At 48.4% G+C, this 21293-nt stretch overlaps 1 protein-coding gene across 1 annotated transcript in view; it reads right to left on the reverse strand.

Annotated features, from left to right (window-relative positions):
* Positions 1-21293, reverse strand: part of BSN (bassoon presynaptic cytomatrix protein) — a 446730-nt gene that overhangs the window by 59613 nt on the left and 365824 nt on the right. The window contains 1 exon segment of the mRNA XM_030569366.1: positions 9757-16611. Within this exon segment, the coding sequence (XP_030425226.1) occupies positions 9757-16611 (6855 nt within the window).

The raw sequence follows: 21293 nt of genomic DNA on the forward strand, positions 1-21293 counted from the left end.
GGCCATTGGTAAAACACTGCAGCCACTCAGGTGTCAGCTGTCTCCTTTTGAAAGGATGAGTGCTGCACTCAGGAGCATGGGAGACAACCACTGCTTGGATAGAGCTAGCTAACAAGAACAATTATCCCAAGTCTCCAATGGACGGCAGTGAACATCCTGTAGGTGGAGAGGTGAAGGCCCAGATTGTGTCTCTCTCCTCCTCACTGGACAGGGGCTCTAACTAAAGTGCTACCAGAGGTACTGGGAACAGAGAAGCTACTGGCTACTGGCATGTGTGTCTGGCCTCCTCCCTGTGCAGAACAGTGTCCTGGTGCACAGAGGGGACACTGGAAAGAGTCTCTCCCGTAGGTGCCTCCCTTCCCTGCTTCTGCCCCTTTGTAAAAAGCCAACCAGCCTTCAGAATGCTAGGGGGACACTTCCTCCTCCCTGCCTGGTCTTTGCCAGGCATTCGCACACACACACTAGCTCTCCTCAGTTCCCTGTAGGCCCTGTTACACAAAAGACCCTGGGTCCAGTTCAAAGAAAGCAACAGGATAAGGGGCAGTTTGCTCCAGAAAGCCTTCAATTAAACACACTATCAGGCTCTAGATATCCCCACAAGCACCTCCAACTCCAGCCCAGCCACCTGCGAGGAAGACCCTTTGATCAGTGCTGCCCTTACCTGCTCTCAGCCTCCCTCAGTCTGTAGATTGGAGCAGCACTGGCTCTCTCTAGGCCTGTGCCTAGCCCCTCCTGGTCCTCCATGTGCATGGGGTTGACACAGAGCATGGAAGGGGACAGCTTTCCACAGTGGGCATCTGGCATCAGCCTGTGGTCTCTGGCTTAGAATGAGTTCAGGTGGCCACAGGTATATATTTGCCATTCCAAACTGATTTGTCACAGTCTCAGATCTGTGTGCTGAGCACAGAGGTGGCTCTCAAGGAAGTGGAGACAAGATCCAGTAGGTGGCTGAAGATTCTCCTCAGGGGAGGTGGGCGACACCATGCCCAGCATACTGGCGTGCAGGCACAGCTAGGTGGTGCTGCTAGGGTTTTCCTGGCTTCTTGGCAATCCTGTGCCTCTCAGTGGAGGGTCTCCTCTCCTGCAGGTGCAGTAACTGGCTTAGGAGCCTCCCCTGCTGCCGAGGTGCTAGGTGTGCCAGGCCTCTCTGGTCTCAACTACCAGCAGCTCAATTAACAAGCCCTTGGGGTTGTTTCCTCTGCCGCTGACCTGGGGATGGCCTGTGACGTTTCATTCCATATTCTTTATGAAAATATGCTTATGATATGAATCTGACATAACTAAGATATACTTTATGCAAGATGGCTCATGTGAGGTATCATTAGAAAAGTTATGATTTACTGAATGTGATTATTTAATTGGCATACCTGTATCATTTCTGTATCTGAAGTTAGGAATATTAACTATGTACCTGCATTTCAAATGTGCTACTTTGGGTGTCACCCCCTGAGCTGTTCCCCTGGTGTTATCTGGACTGGTGATCTGCTAGGTCACTCCAATCCTTGACTCTGGGAGCCAGCCTTACCCTGCTTTGCTATGAGAACTCCCACTCTTGGGCTGTTCACCTCTAGTCTCTAGCGTGTAAGCTGCTCCCAGCTGCTGCTTGGATTGTGCAACCTGAATGACACTAGCCAATATCTCCAGTCCTGGACAACACTTGGGGGAACATCACAGTGGTGCAGTGAGCAGGGTGTATGTGCAGCTTGTTACTCCAAGTGGAGTCCACACTTTAAGCACTGATATTTGTGATTTTATGTGAGTATTAAGTGCAGTGGCTAAGAACAGTCAGAAGGAGGTCACAGTTTTGTTATGTTCTGTTCGTTTTGGGTGAGGAAAATGAGCACAAGAAAGCAGAAAAATTACTACCAGTGAGGCAACTACAAAACTAGAGCTGGCCAGACTGGAAGCGGTAAAGAAGGCATAGGACTATGAGTTTTAAATGTGGCAGGCAAATGAGGCTCAAAGAAGCAGCTGCGACCAGGGAAACTATGGAGGCGGAGGCAGCCAGAAAGGAGGCTGCACACAGAAGGGCTATGGAAGAAAAAAAGAGAGAGGAGAAAGAGAAAGAGAGAGGAAACACCAGCTGGACCTGCTAGAGAAACAGAAGCAGAACCCCGTGACCCGCATCACTGCAAAAATCCACAAATGGGAACATTTATGTCCTGCATAGAGTGAGGAGGAGGATATTGCTGAATATCTGACTACCTTTGAAAGGCTGTGTGTAATACATGAAATCCCTGATAATAAGAGAGTTCCTACCCTGATTGCAAAATTAACTGGTAAAGCTCGAAATGTATTCAATGGCATGCCTATTGGAAATGCTTTAGACTATTGTAAATTTAAATATAAGATACTGTTTTGCAAAGTTTTCAGATTACCCCTGAAACATATAGAATTAAATTTTGGAATCTTAAAAGGGATATTGGGATGAGTAATGGGGAATATGTAAACAAAATGAAAGATTTGTTGGGAAAATGGGTGAGGAGTAAAGAGGTGGCAAGTTTTGAAGGCACGCTTGATCTTGTTGCTCAAGAGCATTTATTGAGCATACGTAAGGCCAAAGTAAAGCAGTGTCTATGGGATGAAAATGTAAAGACTGTGGATGAGATGGCTGTTTTAGCTGATGTCTTTGAACAGACTCAGGCGTCTATTGAGGACAGGCCACAGAAAGGGGGGGTTAAAACTGGTGGGAAGGGAGGATCCCATTTTGTCCCAGGAAGAAAGAAGGGGATTGGGAGCCTAAACATTCTCTTATCCAAAAATATCCTTCTACTGGTAACTCCTATCCCAAACCTTCCAGCAAAACAGAGGAACCCAGAAGGTGCTACAATTGTAATTCCATGTAATTCCACAGAATACCTGATGAACAGATGCCCCAAGCTGAGGGAAAGTAAGCCTCCACCAGCCCATGTTATGCGGTTGTCCTCAGTACAGAGGCCCCAGAGGGGAACCAAGCAGGAACTCCCAAAACTTACCTAGCAAGTTTTGTGGGACTGGCCCCAGTGAACCAGATATAGGGCTCATTAAAGCTGTCAATATTAATGGCAGGGAATACTTGGGGGCGGGGGGGAAGATACAGGGACCCAGATCTCTCTGATTAAGCGGAGTGTGGTCCCAAAGGCTAGTATATTACCTGGACAAATGGCAGAAATTGTGGGAGGTGGGTGAAACCAGGTTCCCTGTACTGCTAGCTAAAATACATGTGATGTGGGAAGGTTTGGAAAGCAATCTGGTTGTGGGGGTAATGGACGGCATCCTGGCTGACATGTTAGTGAGTAATGATTTCTTCCACAAGACTAAGACCATTAGTGTGGTGACCTGTAGCAAGAAGGAATATTGTATTGGGTCCCCGGGGGGATGGTTGAAGCCCCAGAAACTGCTTGAAAGTCTCCTTGATTTCCCTGCAGCAGAAAGCAGCATTCTGCTTTCAGATAGTGGAGGGGCTGGAATGTGCTCATCCATGCCCAAGGAGGACAGCATGCCCTCAGGGCCAAGGATGGGGGAAAAGTCGTCTGTGACTGAGGACGTTGTCCCAGTTGCTAGCTGCCAGGATTTTGCAGTTGAGCAAAGACTGACCCCACTCTAGAAAGCATAAGGAAGTATGTTCTAGAGAGAATCACAGAGAAGGAGAATGGGGAGAAGTTTTTTGAAGATGGCGGGAATTTATATACAGGGGCTCCTGTAGGAAAAAACAAAAGCCCTGGGCAGCCCTTTAAACAGTTGGTTGTACCCAGCCAATGCCATAGGGACTTAATGCAGCTAGCACATGATGGTCCCTTTGCTGGTCATTTGGGGGTGTAATTAACCTATGACAGGCTGAAGAAGAATTTATACTGGTCAGGAATACAAAATGACATAAAGGATTATTGCAGGTCTTGTGTATTGTGCCAGGAGAGGAAAAGGCCTGTAGGACCCCAGAAAATTCCTCTATGTTCCTTGCCTGTGATACAGGAGGCATTCCTAAGAGTAGCGATGGACATCATGGGCCCTATGCAGCGTTTCACTCAGAGAGGGAACAGGTATATCTTAGTCATAGTGGATTTTGCCACCAGGTGTCCTGAGGCAGTTGCTCTGTCTAATATTGAAGCCGAGACTTTGGTGAAGGCCCTTCTCACTATATTCAGCAGAGTGGGTTTCCTTAAAGAAATTTCATCTGATCGAGGGTCAAATTTCATGTCACAAAGTTTCAACGAACCATGGAAGTTGTGTGGGACAAAATAATTTAAAATTGCCCCATACCACTCACAGGCCAATGGTTTAGTGGAAAGGTTCAGTGGGACTCTAAAATCCATATTAGGGATATAAACTTAGAAGAGGGGCCAAAACTGAGATGAGTTATTACCATTTCTATTTTATGCTTACAGGGAGGTACCCCAAGAATCCACAGGTTTTCCCCCATTTTATCTTTCATACGGAAGAAAAGTTGAGGGGACCCCTCAATTTCATTAAAGATTCCTGGGAGAGAAACACTGAGGTAAAAGAAGAACTGGTAATTGAATATGTTCAGAAGTTTAGAAAAGAGTTAAAAGATATGATGGAAATTGTTCAAACCAATCTCCAAGACAGTCAATCCAGGCAAAAGGCGTGATAAAAATACTTGTAAGAACACTTTTGAAATAGGGGATTTGAAAATGGTATTAAGCCCTGCAAAAAAAGTATAAAAAGCAAAACTCTTGTGAGGGATCCTTCGAGGTAATAGAAGTGGCAAATGAGGACACATATCAAGTTAAAAAGCCGCTTGATGATGCTGTCCCACAACTTGTGCATGTGAACAGGCTGAAAGCCTATCACAACAGAGAGGCCATAGTAAACATGATCTGTTGTGTGGAAGTGGAAACTGAGGCACACCGCCTCATGGCCTTGATGGCTGGATGCCAAGAGAATTATAACACAAACTGACATTGAGATAGTCAGTGACTAACCCTCTTGAAGTAAACCTAAGGGGGCAGATGTGACACTCCGTATCTTGGGTGAACACCCTGCACCCCCATGTTCTTCCTTATAATATGATTATGTGGTATCCAATGCAAAATTTGCCATGTCTGGTATCTTCAGAAGGCTCATGATGCACTGATCATTGTTGTTATAGAAATGTTATAGTAATGTTATAGGTTGTAATTTCATGTATATAGTTATGAGGCTGAAAATGTGTCCTCATGGCTTAAAACAAGCACATGCAAAACTCTCCAGGAACAGATGGGCAGTTCACACCTCATCAGGGCATGTATGGGACAAACCCAGGCCAGCCTCACAAGAACAAAGGACACTGGCCTCAGCAGTAACAAAGGACTCTTGAGTGAGTCACCCCCCTTCCCTTGGTCAGTTTGGAACTATGATGAGGTAATACTCACCTGACCCTCTAGACAGCCTACGAGTAATGGCTGCTACAGCTCTGCAGAGACATGGGTCTGAGTCACCTGGTACTGGACCCACCCCTTGGAATGCCAGTGTTATTCCACTGGGAGACAAACGGTTCCCACCTTACACAAGAGCTATATAAGGCAGTGGAGTGACATCATTGTGGTTCTCCTCTGACCCCCGGAGACACTGGGAAACACTTGGAAGCAAGAACTGAACTGGGGTGAGAAGGGTTGAGCCCAAGCTGGAAGGGCATCTAACTTGTGAGTAATAATACCTGAGGTCTCAAGCTGGAGACCAGTGCAGCTGCCTTTCCAGACTTTCTGTAATCTGCCTGCAACGATATCTAGGGTGAGAAATTACTATTTGTAACCAATTTCTTTAGTGAAACAAGCTTAGTTTGTGTGTTTGGTTTTATTTCTTTAGTAATCTGCTTTGTTCTATTTGCTATCTCTTTAACCACTTAAAACACCACCTTTTGTAGTTAACTAACTTATTTCTTGTTTATAAAATTCATAAGGGGGGGGAGTGAGGATAAGAGGCTGTGCATACCTTCCTCCACATTGAGAGAGGAGGTGGATTTCATAATATACCTTTGGATCTGCACTCCAAGGGAGGTGGACACCTGAGTGCTGGGGCAAGTCCCTTAAACTGAGCCTTCCCAGAACTAATCTCAGTGTCTATTTTGTTCTGCAGTTGGGTGTGGCCCTGCCTGGGAGTTTGCTGGAGGATGCTTAATAGTCTGGCTCAGTGAGACAGGTAAAAAGGGTGCCCAGGTTGGCATAACTGGCAGGCTCAGTGGTATCTCAGCACTCCAGGTGGCATCCTAAGGGGTCCAGCCTGTCACAGTGGCATAGTCAAGCAGGATAGTGTGCACAACTTATTTCCCTGAAACACTGGTGGTGATTTTGAGTGAGTTTTAAGTGTGGTGGCTAGGGAACAGACAAAGTAGGTACTGATTTGTTATTTTTTGTTTGCTTATTTCAGGCAAGAGAAGTAGGGACAGGAAAAACAAATAAATGAGTGAAAGTGAAGCTACCAAAAAGATGGAGCTCTGCAGGTTCCAGGCAGATGAGAGAGCGAGACAGAAAACATAAGAGACAGATGGAATTTAAATAGATGGAAATTGAGGCAGAAGCAGCCAGACAGAAAGCTGACCATGAGAGAGCCATGGAGATCCAGAAGCAAGCCCTGTAGTTGAAGGACAAAGAAATTGAGGCCCAGAAGCAAGCCATAGAACTGAGAGACTAAAGGGTATGTCTACACTACCGGATTATTCCAATTTTACATAAACCGGTTTTTTAAAACAGATTGTATAAAGTCGAGTGCACGCGCCCACACAAAGCACAATAATTCGGCGGTGTGCATCCATGTACGGAGGTTAGCGTCGATTTCTGGAGCGTTGCACTGTGGGTAGCTATCCTGTAGCTATCCCACAGTTCCCCCAGTCTCCCCCTCTCATTGGAATTCTGGGTTGAGATCACAATGCATAATGGTGCAAAAACAGTGTCGCGGGTGATTCTGGGTAAATGTCGTCACTCATTTCTTCCTCCATGAAAGCAACGGCAATCATTTCGCACCCTTTTTCCCTGGATTGCCCTGGCAGACACCATACCATGGCAACTATGGAGCTCGTTTTGCCTTTTGTCACTGTTACCATGTGTGTACTGGATGCCGCTGACAGAGGCGGTACTGCAGCACTACACAGCAGCATTCATTTACCTTTGGAAGGTAGCAGAGATGGTTATCAGTTGTTCTGTACTGTTTGCTGTGCCAGTGTAAATTAGCAATGAGATGATGGTTATCAGTCGTTCTGTACTGTCTGCTGCTGTCATGGGTGCTCCTGGCTGGCCTTCACTGAGGTCAGCTGGGGGCACAAAAACAAAAATGAGAATGACTCCCCAAGTCATTCCCTCCTTTATGTTTTATCTAAAAATAGAGTCAGTCCTGCCTAGAATATGGGGCAAGTGTACTAGAGAACCAGTGTACCAGAAAACCAGAGAGCACAGCCACTCTGTGTCAGATCCCGCAGAAATGATGAGCTGCATGCCATTCTAGGGGGTGCCCCTGCAACAACCCCACCCGTTGCTTCCCTCCTCCCCCAATCCTCCTGGGCTACCATTGCAGTGTCACCCCATTTGTGTGATGAAGTAATAAAGAATGCAGGAAAAAGAAACACTGACCTTTTAGTGAGATAAAACGAGGGTGAGGCAGCCTCCAGCTGCTATGATAGTCCAGGCAGGACATTAAATGGTGCGGGGGGAGAGGAGCCCAGCATCCCGCTGCTGTGATAGTCCAGGCAGTATAGAATCTTTTCTTTAGACATGAAAGGGGGGGCAGCTGATGGAGCTCAGCCTCCAGTTGCTATGATGAAGACGGCTACCAGCCGTTCTGTACCATCTGCCGGGAATCATCCTATTTTTATGCAGGCGCCCCCGGCCGCCACCTGAGGCCAGCCAGGAGCATTCACAGGATGATGATGAGGACGGCTATCAGTCATTCTGCACTGTACCAACTGCTACCGGGGAAGGGAGAGGAGAGGATGCTGCTGTTCAGTGCTGCAGCACCATGTCTACCAGCAGCATGCAGTAGACATACAGTGACATTGAAAAAAGTCAAGAAACGATTTTTCCCCTTTTCTTTCACGGGGGGAGAGGGGGCGTAAATTGACGAGATATACTCTGAACCACCCCGGACAATGTGTTTGACCCTACAGGCATTGGGAGCTCAGCCAAGAATGCAAATGTTTTTTGGAGACTGCAGGGACTGTGGGATAGCTGGAGTCCTCAGTACCCCCTCCCTCCCTCCCTCCGTGAGCGTCCATTTGATTCTTTGGCTTTCCGTTACGCTTGTCACACAGCGCTCTGCAGTGGACTCTGTTCATAGCCTGGAGATTTTTTTCAAATGCTTTGGCATTTCGTCTTCTGTAACAGAGCTCTGATAGAACAGATTTGTCTCGCCATACGGCGATCAGATTCAGTATCTCCCGTACTCTCTGTCCCGTCCATGCTAGAGCTCTTTTTGGATTTGGGACTGCATCACCACCCGTGCTGATCAGAGCTCCACATTGGGCAAACAGGAAATGAAATTCAAAAGTTCCCGGGGATTTTCCTGTCTACCTGGCCAGTGCATCCGAGTTCAGATTGCTTTCCAGAGCGGTCACAATGGTGCACTGTGGGACACCACCTAGAGGCCAACACTGTCGATTTGCGACATGGCAATACCGATTTCAGCGCTACTCCTCTCATCGGGGAGGAGTACAGAAACCGGTTTAAAGAGCCCTTTATATCGATATAAAGGGCCTCGTTGTGTGGATGGGTGCAGGGTTAAATCGGTTTAACACTGCTAAATTCAGTTTAAACACGTAGTGTAGACCAGGCCAAAGAAATAAAGCATAAACTGGCTGTAATGGAGAGGAGGAGACAGAACCCCCCACTAGGGGGATCCACCTCTCCAAAAATCCACAAGTGGGAGCAGTTTTGTCCAGCATACAAGGAGTCTGGTGACACTGCTGAATATTTCATTACCTTTGAGAGACTGTGTATGTTCCATGTGATTCCTGAGGATCAGAAGATGACCACTTTGGTTGCAAAATTGACTCAGAGAGCTCTGGATATATTCAATCCGATGCCAATGCCAACTATAGTAAATTTAAGGACTTGGTTTTGAAACAGTTTCAGATTACACCTGAAACTTATAGAGTAAAATGTACAAGCCTTAAGAGAGGGGCTGGATTAAGTAATGTGGCTCATGTGAGCCAAATGAGAGATCTACTGGATAAGTGGGTGAGGGGAAAAGGTATTACTAGCTTTGAAGGAATGTGTGATTTGGTTGCTCAGGAATAGTTCCTGAATATGTCTAGTGATCATGTAAAACACTGTTTATGGGATAAAAAGGTAGAGACGGTCAATGAACCTGCAGTTTTTGCAGATAAATTTGAGCACTCCCAAGAACCTAGTAGGAATAAATCACAGGCAGAGGGGTTAAAGTTTGGTGAGAAGCAAGGTCTCTGTTTCCACCCTGTGAAGAAAGAGGGTGGATGGAAGGCTTGACACTCACCTTCCCAAGTTCACTCCTCCAGTCCTCATCCCAAATGTTCTGTAAAAGCAGAAGAGCCCAGGAGGTGCTATCATTGTAATTCTACTGAGCACCTCAGGAATAAATGCCCTGTGCTGAGTGGGAACAGGCAGCAGGAAACTCATGGAAATGCTGCTACCCAGAGCAGTCGGACACCCGGGACCCGCCACCGAAGTGCCAGGTCTTCTGTAGCAATTCAGCGGCAGGGGCCCCCTGCCACCGAAGACCCCAGGCCCCCTGAATCCTCTGGGCAGCCCTGACTGGGAATGCACAGCAGTATGTGCAGCTCCAGCTCACAAGTCACACAAGCACCTCTCTTACCTGGCTGCTTTGGAGTAAAGGGTGCTGGTATATGGAGAACCTGTCCTTCCCAGACTCCTCTGAGGTTGGGCTGGTGGGCTTGGGGTCAGAGAAGGATCTCTGCATGGTTTTGATGGGACGAGGCAGGGTCTGCTGGCGCTGGATAGATTCAGCTGTGAAGTGCTTCTGTGGTGTCACGTGGGCCTTGTTAAGTCTTTCATTGGTAGTGAAAGAGGACTCCAACAGCCGATGGGGGGAAAGAGGAGAGACAGGGGAGTAGAGTACCTGGGGGGATTTGGAGGGTTGGCAGGTCACTAGCTGAGAAAGGGACTCTGCGGACAAATGGGACTGATACCCAATTTCCAGAGGATCGGGCTTCTTCTTCTCAAACTTGCCAAGGGTCTGCTGCTGGATGGCACATGGATCCAGGGGGCCTGCGCTTACCAGCTTGAGGTTGGAGGAGTAGGGCATTATGGTTGTAGGCACAGTGAGCTGGGGGACCACAACACCTGGCTGTGGTTGTGCTTCCAGCTCAGTCTGGCAGGCCAGGCTCTCCCCTCGCTGGGTCTTCTCTGGCGCAGAGATATACTTCACGATCTCCACCTTGGGGTCAGGGGTGGTAATGTGGATGGAGGGTGACACGTGGGGCAGCTGGTCGGGCTCAGTCTGTACAGAGCAGTCACTGCTGGTCTGGATGCCTATGCTGGCCATGCCTTTGGAGGAGGCGTCTTGCTTGCTCTCAGCGCTGGAGTCTGAGTGCCGGGAGAAACGGGATCGCCGACGACGCACCGGCTGCTCCCACTCAGCATTGTCCTCCTCGTCAGTCTGCACGCTGCAGTCAGTGCTGCGCCGGGAGCGCCGGCGCCGGGACAGGAAGTAGCGCTCCTCACTGTCCTCCTCATCAGTCTGCACACTGCTGTCCGTGATCTTCTTCACCATGTAGGGCTCATGGGGGGTCTCTTTGCCATAGGCTTCCCGCAGGCGCGGCATAGAGTTCCTCTTCTTTATCCCCCAGCTAGCTTCCCACTGCTCCTCGGGCTGCAGGGACATTTCAGAGGCAGAGTTGGTGAGTGGGCGCTGGAGCCCAGGGTAGCGTGACAGTGCTGGCCCTTCCTGCCCTGGGGCTGCAGGAGCCATGAAGGGCTGGTTCAGGGGGGGCCAGTACTGTCCATTTTGGGCTAGAGTCCTTTGCATTTCCATGGTTATCTCGGACATGGCCTGGGGAGGAATCCTTCCTGTGGGGTCACACACAGGGGGGAAGCTGCTTTTCTGCCTCTTCTGCTCCTCTAGCTGCTGTTGCAGCTGTTGCTGCAGCTGCTGAATCTGCTCCAGCTGCAGGCGTTGCTGGGCCAGCTGCTCCCTCTGCAGGGCAAACTGGGCCTGGCGCTCTTCTTGCTGCTGCTGCAGGACCTGGTGCTTTATGGACTGCAGCTCCTGGATCTCCCTGTGCACCAGCATCTGCTCCTTCTCTCTGTGCCGCTGAAGCTCCACACGCTCTCTCTCCAGCTCCTCGTGAAGCCTCAGCTGCCTCAGTTTCTCCAGTTCCACCCTCTCCCTCTCCATCTGGAGGATGTGCTCCTGTTGTTTTCTCTGGCGCTCCTCTTCCTTCTCCTTCTCCTCTCGCTCTGTGCTGCCTTTGCTGGAGATGCTGGCCTGGGATACCTCAGCCTGCTGGGTTTGGACTGGAGGTGGTGGCTGCTGAGGCAGACTAGTCTCTTTTGAGGCACTCTGCATGCCAGCAGCTGCCACGGGCACCTCCTCTCGAGCACCAGCTCCTGTCTGCTCAGGTCTTTGCAGGTTCACTGCAGTAGGAGCTGCTGCTTTAGTAGCAGACACTGGGCCAACATTGCTTGCAGCAGTGCTGGCTGCAGCGGTGCTAACAGGCTTCCCCAAGTACATGGGCATTTCCATCACTGATGTTGTAGAAACAGATGGGAACCTGCTAGGAGCTGAATAACGATACAGCCCTTGGGCAGCAAGGGGAACCCTGGGGGTAACTAGAGGTACTCTGGTCAGGCTGGCCAGAGGGACCGCTGTGATATTGCCTGGGGCGAAGGGTCGATATAAGCCTCGGAGCATTGGCTGCAGCACAGAAGCTGGCTGGGTGGTGATAGGAAGGGTGGATGCTATGGGAGTATTTATTGTGGAATAAATCATGCCATCTGCTGCTCGCACCGTGGCTGTGGAAGGGAAGATCTGCCTGACAGCTCCCAGCCGGGCACCAGAGAGACTGTACTGTGCTAGGTTCCCAAAGCCTTGGCGTGTCTCCGGGAAGTTGGGATTGTACATCATGTTTGGTTTGATGGCGGAAATGCCCTGTGGTGCTGAGATGCCACTGCTCCCTGTTGGCCCATACTGCAGGATGTCAGGGCTGTTTGAGTGCCTAGCCCCATACTGGTCCATGGAATTGAGTGCTGCACACATGCGGCTGATTTCCCGAGCTGTGGTGGCACTGTACTGGGCCAGACTGGATTCCTGGAAATTTGCCAGGTCTCCTCTAGGTGAGTACTTGTAATCGGAATAGATATTGGAGGCTGAGCTGTACCGTCTCATTGGGAGTGGGTGGCTTAACAAGTCTGTGGGCTGCCGGAGGTCAGAGAATGAGCCGTACTGCATTCCCTGACCCTGGTAGCCCCCCTCAGTGAAGTTAATGCTGTAGGAATGTTTAATTGTGGTCAAATCCACAGCAGAGTCTCCTGCAGGGGAGTGGAAGGGCTGCTCCCCCTTTGGGGGGTAATAGTTCAGGCCAATTTCCGACAGATTTGTATCTGACATGGATGAATACAGCCTCCCAAACAGGCCTTGTGGGTAGAACCGGTGCTCCTCGTACAGGCTGGGAGCTGGGCCCGTTTGCTCTCTGTAGGGATAAGTCTCCAGCAGATCTGGCTCTCTGTTTTCATAGTACTGGATGCTCGGTTTGCCAGATTGAGCAGCATCCCCAACGTTCTTCTCTGGGATCTTGGGGGAGGGGTTGAAGGTACCTGTGCAGCTGCTGCTGAAGGGAAATTTGTACACTACATCACAGCATGCCACCTGGCTTTCAGGCTTTATTCCAGTGAGATCCAATGCACTGGCAGGTGGTGGTTCTTTGATCAGCTTTGTTACTGGGCCTGCTGCTATCTCATTCATCTGCACCATTATGGCTTGGGACTTTTTGCCTCCTAGGTTGATTGGAGGACTCTGGGTTTTCAGTCCCACTGGCACCCCTCTATATAGGTCTGTGCTTTGGTCCTGAAGCACTGGCCTCAGACTGGTGCTGATACTAACAGCACTCTGGACACTGCTAGTCTGAGTGATTAGCACATCTTTCTTCACCAAGGACATCATCTGGTTAGGCAAATTATATCTTGCAAATTTGGTTTGCTGAGGACTAGCCACTTCTGGCTTTATGCTTGGTGCAGAAATGTCAATGCTGCTCATGCTCCCTCGGAAGGTGCCAGTCTGAACTGCTTGCTCTACCTGTTTAACATGAGTCAGACAGACTGGACTTCCTGCCCCTTGCCCAAAGTCCATCCTGTTTTGGAAAGGATCTCCATAGACCACAGGCTGCTTGAGTTGTGACATGAGCATGGAAGAGGCAACAGTTATGCTGACTGTAGTGGTTGTGCCTATAATAGCATGGGGTTGCTCTTGAGCATTGAGGTTAATGATTAAGGGTTGGACGGTTGTGGATTGCCTACTTGGGGTCTGTTCCAGAGTGAGGCAATATTTTCTGCTCTCCGTAGCTAGGGAAGTGAGATCCATGCCTTGGTCTGTTATGATGATTGGGGCTGACTTTATAGCAGTCCGTAAGTCCACAGCATTAGTGGTCAGTGGCTTGGGTCCAGGTTCTACCCTGGATGTGCCAGGAATTGATGATATTCTACACAAGGAGATGTTTTGTGCAGGCAGGGGCCCCCAGCTGTACACACCAGCAGTGCTGTCAGCAGTAGAAGTGGCATGCCCTTTCTGAAGCATGGCACTGGCAGCAGAGGCTCTTTCTATCAATGACTGTGTCTTGGCATAAGTGGACTGCAGCTGCTCCTGCTGAAGCTGTGTTGTGCTGACTGCTGTCTGACTGTAGCTATGCATTGTCTGCTGGCGGCTCAGTCGGGTGGGAGAGGAGGCTGGGGAGGTGGTGGAGCACACACTTGTTAGTTTGGTTTGGCTAGATGCATCTGATGCTAATGTGATGACCATAAATGGAGCTTCTTGTGATGACCGCTGCCTAGCAAGGCGAGGAGAGCTCGCATGATGAGGTGTCTGAGTCTCTTGAGCAATCATTGGAGAGGACGCTGATGCACTAGTGGTAGTGGGGATATCATAGGAGAAAACTGTGCTTTGCGTTTGGGTGGAAAACTCTGCAGTTGCCTTACTGGATGGCTGTCCTGCTTTTGGAGCAGAATGAGCGGAACTTTGAGTAGGAGACATCGGGGAAAGCGGAGGGCTGGAGCTTTGGAAGTAGGAATACATTTTAGATGACACAGGGACATTGGTCTTGATCTCACTCTTACTTTGGAGCTTCTCTCTTGATGATGCTCCACTGAGCTCAGTAGCACTCTGGCTCCTGGAGCTGTCCTCTGTCTGAGAGCTATAATTCATGGTGCCCTTCATCTGACTGTAGCTTCTGCTAGGGGCTGATACAGGTGTTACATCTGAGCTACTCACAGATGGAGAACTGTAAATTCGTGGAGCACTTGCTGGGCTGGAAACAACAGTTGTGACTGTGCTGGAACCTCTGCTGTAAGTATAGGGAGCTGTCATAACCTTGGGAGCTGAGCTGGGTGCTGTCGGTGAGCTGTGAAGCTTTGGGTGATCATGCCTCTCTTTTGCAAAATGCTGAGTGACTTGAACATCAGGAATAAACCTGCCTGTGCTGCCTTCAGAGGAGGAAAACGAGACAGGAGCAGATAACTGGGTGGGGCTTGTTCCTGGTGTGAGTGGACCGCTGTTTTGCTTCATCATATCAGCATAAGCACTCTCAGCATTCAGAAACTGCTTTTCCTGATATGTTTCTTCTCTCTCTTTCTTCTTTTTCTCCTCTTCTAGGGCCATATCAAATGAGGAGGACTGGTGCATCCTGGAAATGCTCTGTGACGTCTGCAAGATTTCCTCATATACTGCTCCTGGCTCTGAAAGTTCATGCTGGAAGTCAGATGGACAGGAGTCCATACGCCCATTATCATAATTGTATTCATCTATGTACTGGTATTCAAAACTGCTCTGGCCTTCTGCACTGTGGTACCCTACCTGTTGGTAGGCATTGCTGTAGACGCTTTGCTGGGACTGTTGGACTTGTTGCTTTTGGAACAGTTCAGCCTTCCTCATCATCTCTTCATAGGCTTCTTCTGCACTTTTCAGGGGCTTACTGGAGTGGTAATGCGAGCTGCTGTTTGTTATTTCTGTTGGGGAGTAAAGGGACATGAATGTTGGCAGGTTGTACTCACTGCCAGACTTGTAGAGCTTGGACGCTATGACATCAAAGCCCTCTGCCTCTGAATCGATAGAAGGCGAGTACTCTGAGCAGGAGGACCTGTGCAGCTCTTCCATCTCTGCTGCCTGGCGCAACTCCTCGGTGGGCGAAGCATCTTCAATGGGAGACAGGTTACTGGGTGGGGTTTTGGATCTCTCTCTCCTCCTCTGCGCCCTCAGCTCTTCTTTGTCCCGTTTAGTTTTGCGTGCAGTGCTTCGGATGCGCTGCTGCTCCACCTCTCGCATCTTCTCCTGCTCCCGCAAGAGCTCCTCTTCCTCACGCAGTTCATCCTCCTCTGACGAATCCTCTATGGTTGGCAGCAAAGGACCATGGGAGCGATGTCGAGCTTTGCGCTGCTGCTTTACCTCTTCCAGTCGCTGCCTCCGGCTAGGACTGCTGTCGCTGTCCTCTTCCAGAGACGAGAGGGATGTAGGGGAGGTGCCCGATGTGTAGCTGGGTGTAGTTGCTGGCAAGGTGGAGGAATATTCCCCCCTTGACCGTTCCTCTGGGGAGCCCGTCAGACTTTCCATCTCCAGCTCTGGCTCTCTGTCCAGGGTAATGTCTGCATCCTGGCTAAGCTCCATGTCCCTGCTGTAGCTGCTCGTGCTATTTAACTCAATGGTCTTGAAGCGCCGCAGTCCGCCCTGGGATGTGGTTACATCCTCCCCCTTGATAGCTTCCAGCTCTTTTCTCTCCTCCTCATATACACCGATAGAGACATGAGGCAGGCGCCTCTTGGATGAGGTTGGTTCTTTGCTTTTCTCCAGATCAGGCTTGTGCCCACTTTTTGTTCCACTGTATTTCACGTGACTGTACTCTTCTTCCTCCTCCTCCAGATTGTCCTCTTCTGCACTCATCTCCAGGATCTGCCTCCTCATGAACTCCTCATCTGTCATCTCTGTCTCCCTGCCTTTTGGCCTGCTGGGCAGTGGGGAGACCCCCCCTTCACTGCTGTCCTCCACATAGTCATGGCGCAGCTTGCTGCCAAAGTCATCAGACGATTCCACACTCTCTCTTTGATCCCTCTGGTTCTCCCATTCCAGAGACTCCTCATCTTCTTCCATGATGTCTTCCAGTTCCTCATCAGAATCAAAGGCTTCAGGGGTGATAGAAAGGGACTGAGGCCTCTGCCTCTGTCGCTGCTCTTCCCGTAACTCATGATACATTTTCCCTCTGTTGCTCTGCTCTTGGGAAATGCCCTTTGACTCCAGCAAGGGGCGCATACTGCTCTCCAGTTTGGTAAGTTCTGAAGGACTTGCAGGGCTTTGGTCTTTCAGGCCAGTGCCATTCAGCTGCTCTTCTTCCTGCTGCACCAAGCCAATGATCTCGCTCTGGGAGCTGGAGATGCCATCTGATGAGTAGCCAGTGTCACTCAAGCTTTGGGGGCTGCGGGACAGGTCATGAGGATAAGGCTTGCTTGTCTCCTGCAAGGAAGAGAAAAGAGATATTATAAATTAGACCATGGACCCAAGGTGGGGAAATGCTGTCACCTCCTGGTAGCCTGGCAGTGAAATGGGCAGAAATGTGGAGTCATGCTGGTGTCAGAATTCACAGCAGGGAAGCTGGAAACAACCCCTGGAGCAGGTGGCAGTGCCCTCAAAGCCCCATGGCAGGATTCAGGGGGGTCCTGCGTTCTAGTCCCTCTCCCCCCATCTAAGGCCAGGCTCCTGAACCTGGGGACAGCCCCTTCAGATGAACTGAGTAAGACAATAGACTCCTGCCAGATGCCAGACATCAAGGCATGCAGAACTAAACACAAGCCGCAGACCTAGCATGGCTTATGTATATTGTGACACTGCATCCCATATTCATCATAGTGATATATTATGGCATAATTATGATGCCTTTTGTCCAAGATGGGTTATGTGAGGTGTCATTGGAAAAGTTATGAATTGCTGAATATGATTATCCTATTTGTGTGCATGCATCATTTTTGTATCTGAAGTTAAGATTGACTATGTATTTGTATTTCAAATGTGCTTACTGTGGGTGACACCCACTACTAGCATTTCAGGTACAACAATGAAGAAGCTAGACAGTGCTAATGGCTCAGCAACAAAGACAATGGACCATGGAAGAGCTTAGCCTTCCTGTGAACATTTCAGCCAGCCGATGGATAATGGCTGCTATGACTCAGCAAGGCATGCAAAGGCATGTGACCAGATCATATGACACTGAACTCCATTTTGGTACCTGTATTTTCCCCACAAACTGGGCTGGGGATTTAGCTTGAAACAAAGAGTTCCTGCCATTTTGAAAACTATATAAGGCAGGGAGTGACATCATCTTGGGGCCTCACTCCCCACACAAGAGAACTCCTAGAACATGCGAGAAACAAAGACTGAACTAGGGGAAGTGCTGGTCCCAGGCTAAAGGGATTTCTAGAGTGTGTATGGAAACTTAGTGGACTGTTTATATCATCAGTCAGGAAGAGAAATAGATAAGACTTGAATTAACAATCTAGTATGTTTAGGCTTAGTTTGTTTTTGTTTATTTGCTATGTAATGTGCTTTGATCTGTTTGCTATCATTTATAATCACTTAATCTATCTTTCTGTAGTTAATAAACTTGTTTTATGGTTTATTTTAACCACTGTGTTTTGAATGAAGTGTCTGGGGAAAATCTCAGCTCTGTGAACAAAGGCTGTTGTGTATCTTTCCCACATTGAGGGGGAAGCGAATATATAAATGAGCTTACATTGTACAGATCTCTGTGCAGTGCAAGATGCTATAATTCTGGGTTTATGCGCCAGCCATGAGGCAAGGCTGGGGAGCTGGGAAATTGGCTGTTGTATCCTGTCTGTCCGGAGTGGCTTAGTTAAAGCACTCAGGTGGCTCAGTTAGGTGTGTGGTGCCACCTGCTGTTGTGAAAAAGGCCTGGAGAAGTTGGCTGAATCACCAGCAAAGCAGTGTGAGAGAGGCCTGCCCAGCTGGGGGGTTGTGGGGCACAGTGGTTCCTACAGTTCCCAGGCTGCACCCTGGGGGTGACAACCCATCACATACGTTTCTACTCCTGTTGCTCTCTGGGGTGATAGAGCACAGAGGTCCATGGCCACTCTTTCCATCAATGGAAAAGTACGCCCTTGACAGAAAATTGTAGTTCACGTTAAGAGCTCCTAGGTTTTGCTCAGTATTCCCCCTCCATCTTCTCCTGGTTGGTCACAAGGTCAGACTCCACAAGGCCATCCTTCCAGGGGATGCTCAGCTGATCTGTCTCCCATCATCTTAACTATAGTCCTGCTCACTGAGCTTGCTGGGGTATACTGACTGAAAAAATACCATTAGCTAGCCTCACGTCAATGGGAAAGAAAGAGACTGTCTTACGGTTCCATTTGTGGATGACATTTGGATACTGCGGTGATAGGGGACAGTAGAAGATGTTGGCTGGATGCACAGATGGATGGATAGGTAAGCATTTGATGTTATTTATTATTTTAATTAGATCATTACAATTATCTCATTCTAGAGCTAGGGAAAGAGGCTCAGAGGGCCTCAGAGAGCCTTGCCCAAGGGACCTGGCAAGTCAGTGATCATGAACCTCTCTCACTTTCCCCAGCTGTAAACTGGGGCCAATTATATTTACTGTAGTTAAAGCCCTGAATAGCGGCCAGGATTTCAGGTCTTTGCAGCCACCGCTCAGGTAGGTAAGAGCATGCCACTATCCCTGATGACAGGTTTGGAAATGGAGGCTGTGACACTGGGAGACAAATTGCCAGTTCTTGTCAGGCTTTAGGCTTGAGCTGAGCACAGACAATTTCATTGCTGGAAACCAGGCCAGCTCACCTGTGTGCTACAATGGAAAAGAGTGGGACTGGACTTAAAATAATGTGTTTAGTGTTCAGACTTTATTAAATGCATGTAAGTTGCAACATGTATTACTCCTACTTATAACATCAGTATCCTGTGCTATAATGTAACACTTTAATGTTTGCTGGATAGCTGTAAAATGTTTGTTCTGATCTATTAAACTCACCAAACAAGGAAAAACTTTACCTAGTGTAAGAGGCTGAATTCCTCTGAGAGCTATTACTTCCTGCCCATCAGGAAGGCCTATCAAAACTAAACAGGCCATTGTGGGACATCACAATAAAAAGGCTTTGCTAGTTACTCCTGCACACCCCTGAAGAGGCTATGTGCAAAAGAGATCATCCCATTAGCTTGAATTCTGGAAGAAGGAAATAAAGATAGCTGGCAAGAAAATTGTTCATCTCTTTGGCTGTTTAGACTCTCGCAGGGCTGGAGGTACAAAACAGAAGCAGAGATCCCCAGGGTCAACCTGGGTTAGCCCTAACAGATATTCAGTACTGACAAATTGCTACAATTCTGTCATCTTTTGGAACTATGGGCTGTAACTCATTTGTGTATACATGTTGCCTGCTTTAACATGTATATAACTCTCTCATTTCTTTTTCCTAAGTTAATACATTCTTAGTTAGTTTACTATAGGATTGGCTACAGCATTGTCTTTGTTGTGAGATCTGAGATCGTGTGATCCAGCTTGCCTTGGTGGCAAGAAAGACTGGAAGGGGGGGCCAAGGGGACTCTCTGTGACTCCTTGGTAAGACTGTTTTATGCTTCAGGAGTACATATTTATTACTGGGTTGGTGCTATCTAATTTTAGACCATACCCTCAGTTTTGGGTGTCCTGCATTGCTTTCTGCAATCTGCCTGGAGGTTGGCACTTCCAGTCGTGAGCCACTCCAGGCCGTGTGTGTCATAACCTATGCCCAGATTTAGACCTTAGCATCCAAAATATGGGGGTTAGCATGAAAACCTCCAAGCTTAGTTACCAGCTTGGACCTGGTAAAGCTGCCACCACCCAAAAAATTAGAGTGTTTTGGGGCACTTTGGTCCCCCCAAAAACCTTCCCTGGGGACCCCAAGACCCAAATTTCTTGAGTCTAACAACAAATGGGAATAAACCATTTCCCTTCCCCCCTCCAGGTGTTCCCTCCCTGGGTTCCTGGAGAGATACACAGAAGCAAGCTCCGTGAATCTAAACAGAGGGACTCCACCCTCTCCTGTTTCCAGTCCTGGAAACACAAGTACTTCCCTCTTCACCCAGAGGGAATGCAAAGTCAGGCTAGTAAATCTAACACACACAGATTTCCCCCTGACTTCTTCCTCCCACCAATTCCCTGGTGAGCACAGACTCAGTTCCCTGGAGTTCCCCACTAAAGAAAAACTCCAACAGGTCTTAAAAAGAAAGCTTTATGTAAAAAGAAAGAAAAATACATAAAAATGGTCTCTCTGTATTAAGGTGACAAATACAGGGTCAATTGCTTAAAAGAAATATGAATAAACAGCCTTATTCAAAAGAACACAATTCAAAACACTCCAGCAACTACACACATGTAAATACAAAAGAAAAAAAACAATAACCCTTATTGTTTTATGATCTTTGTACTCACAACTTGGAAACAGAAGATTAGAAAGCAGGAGATAGAAAAATCCTTCCCATAGCCGAGAGGGAGTACAGGCACAAGACCAGAACAAAGGACTCACACACAAACTTCCCTCCACCCAGATTTGAAAAAGTCTTGTTTCCTGATTGGTCCTCTGGTCAGGTGTTTCAGGTTACTCCTTTCCAGGTAAAAGAACATTAACCCTTAGCTATCTGTTTATGGCACACCCCCCAAATTGCAGACAGTGGGGAAGCTCACTGGCGGCGATTTCCTCCTAGAACTGTAAAATAAACAGATTAATACAATACATGCACCTTTACATATACCACTAAGTATATAACTAACAGACTTTTACATTTTAAGAACACTTTTTAACTACTGGATTCTGGGAAACTCTCACGGGAGAGTGCATCAGCTACTTTGTTAGAAGCTCCTGAGATGTGTTGAATTTCAAAATCAAAATCTTGGAGAGCTAACTCCAACGAAGAAGTTTCTTGTTGTTCCCCTTGGCAGTATGAAGCCACTTTAGTGCAGCATGGTCAGTTTGTAGCTGGAACCGCCGTCCCCAAACTTATGGGCGTAGCTTTTCCAGGGCGTACACAATGGCATAGCATTCCTTTTCAATGACTGACCAGTGACTTTCCCTCTCAGACAGTTTCTTGCTGAGAAACACGACAGGATGGAAGTTGTGATCCGTTGCTTC

Source organism: Gopherus evgoodei, chromosome 7, assembly GCF_007399415.2.
Source record: "Gopherus evgoodei ecotype Sinaloan lineage chromosome 7, rGopEvg1_v1.p, whole genome shotgun sequence".
NCBI classification, from domain to species: domain Eukaryota; kingdom Metazoa; phylum Chordata; order Testudines; family Testudinidae; genus Gopherus; species Gopherus evgoodei.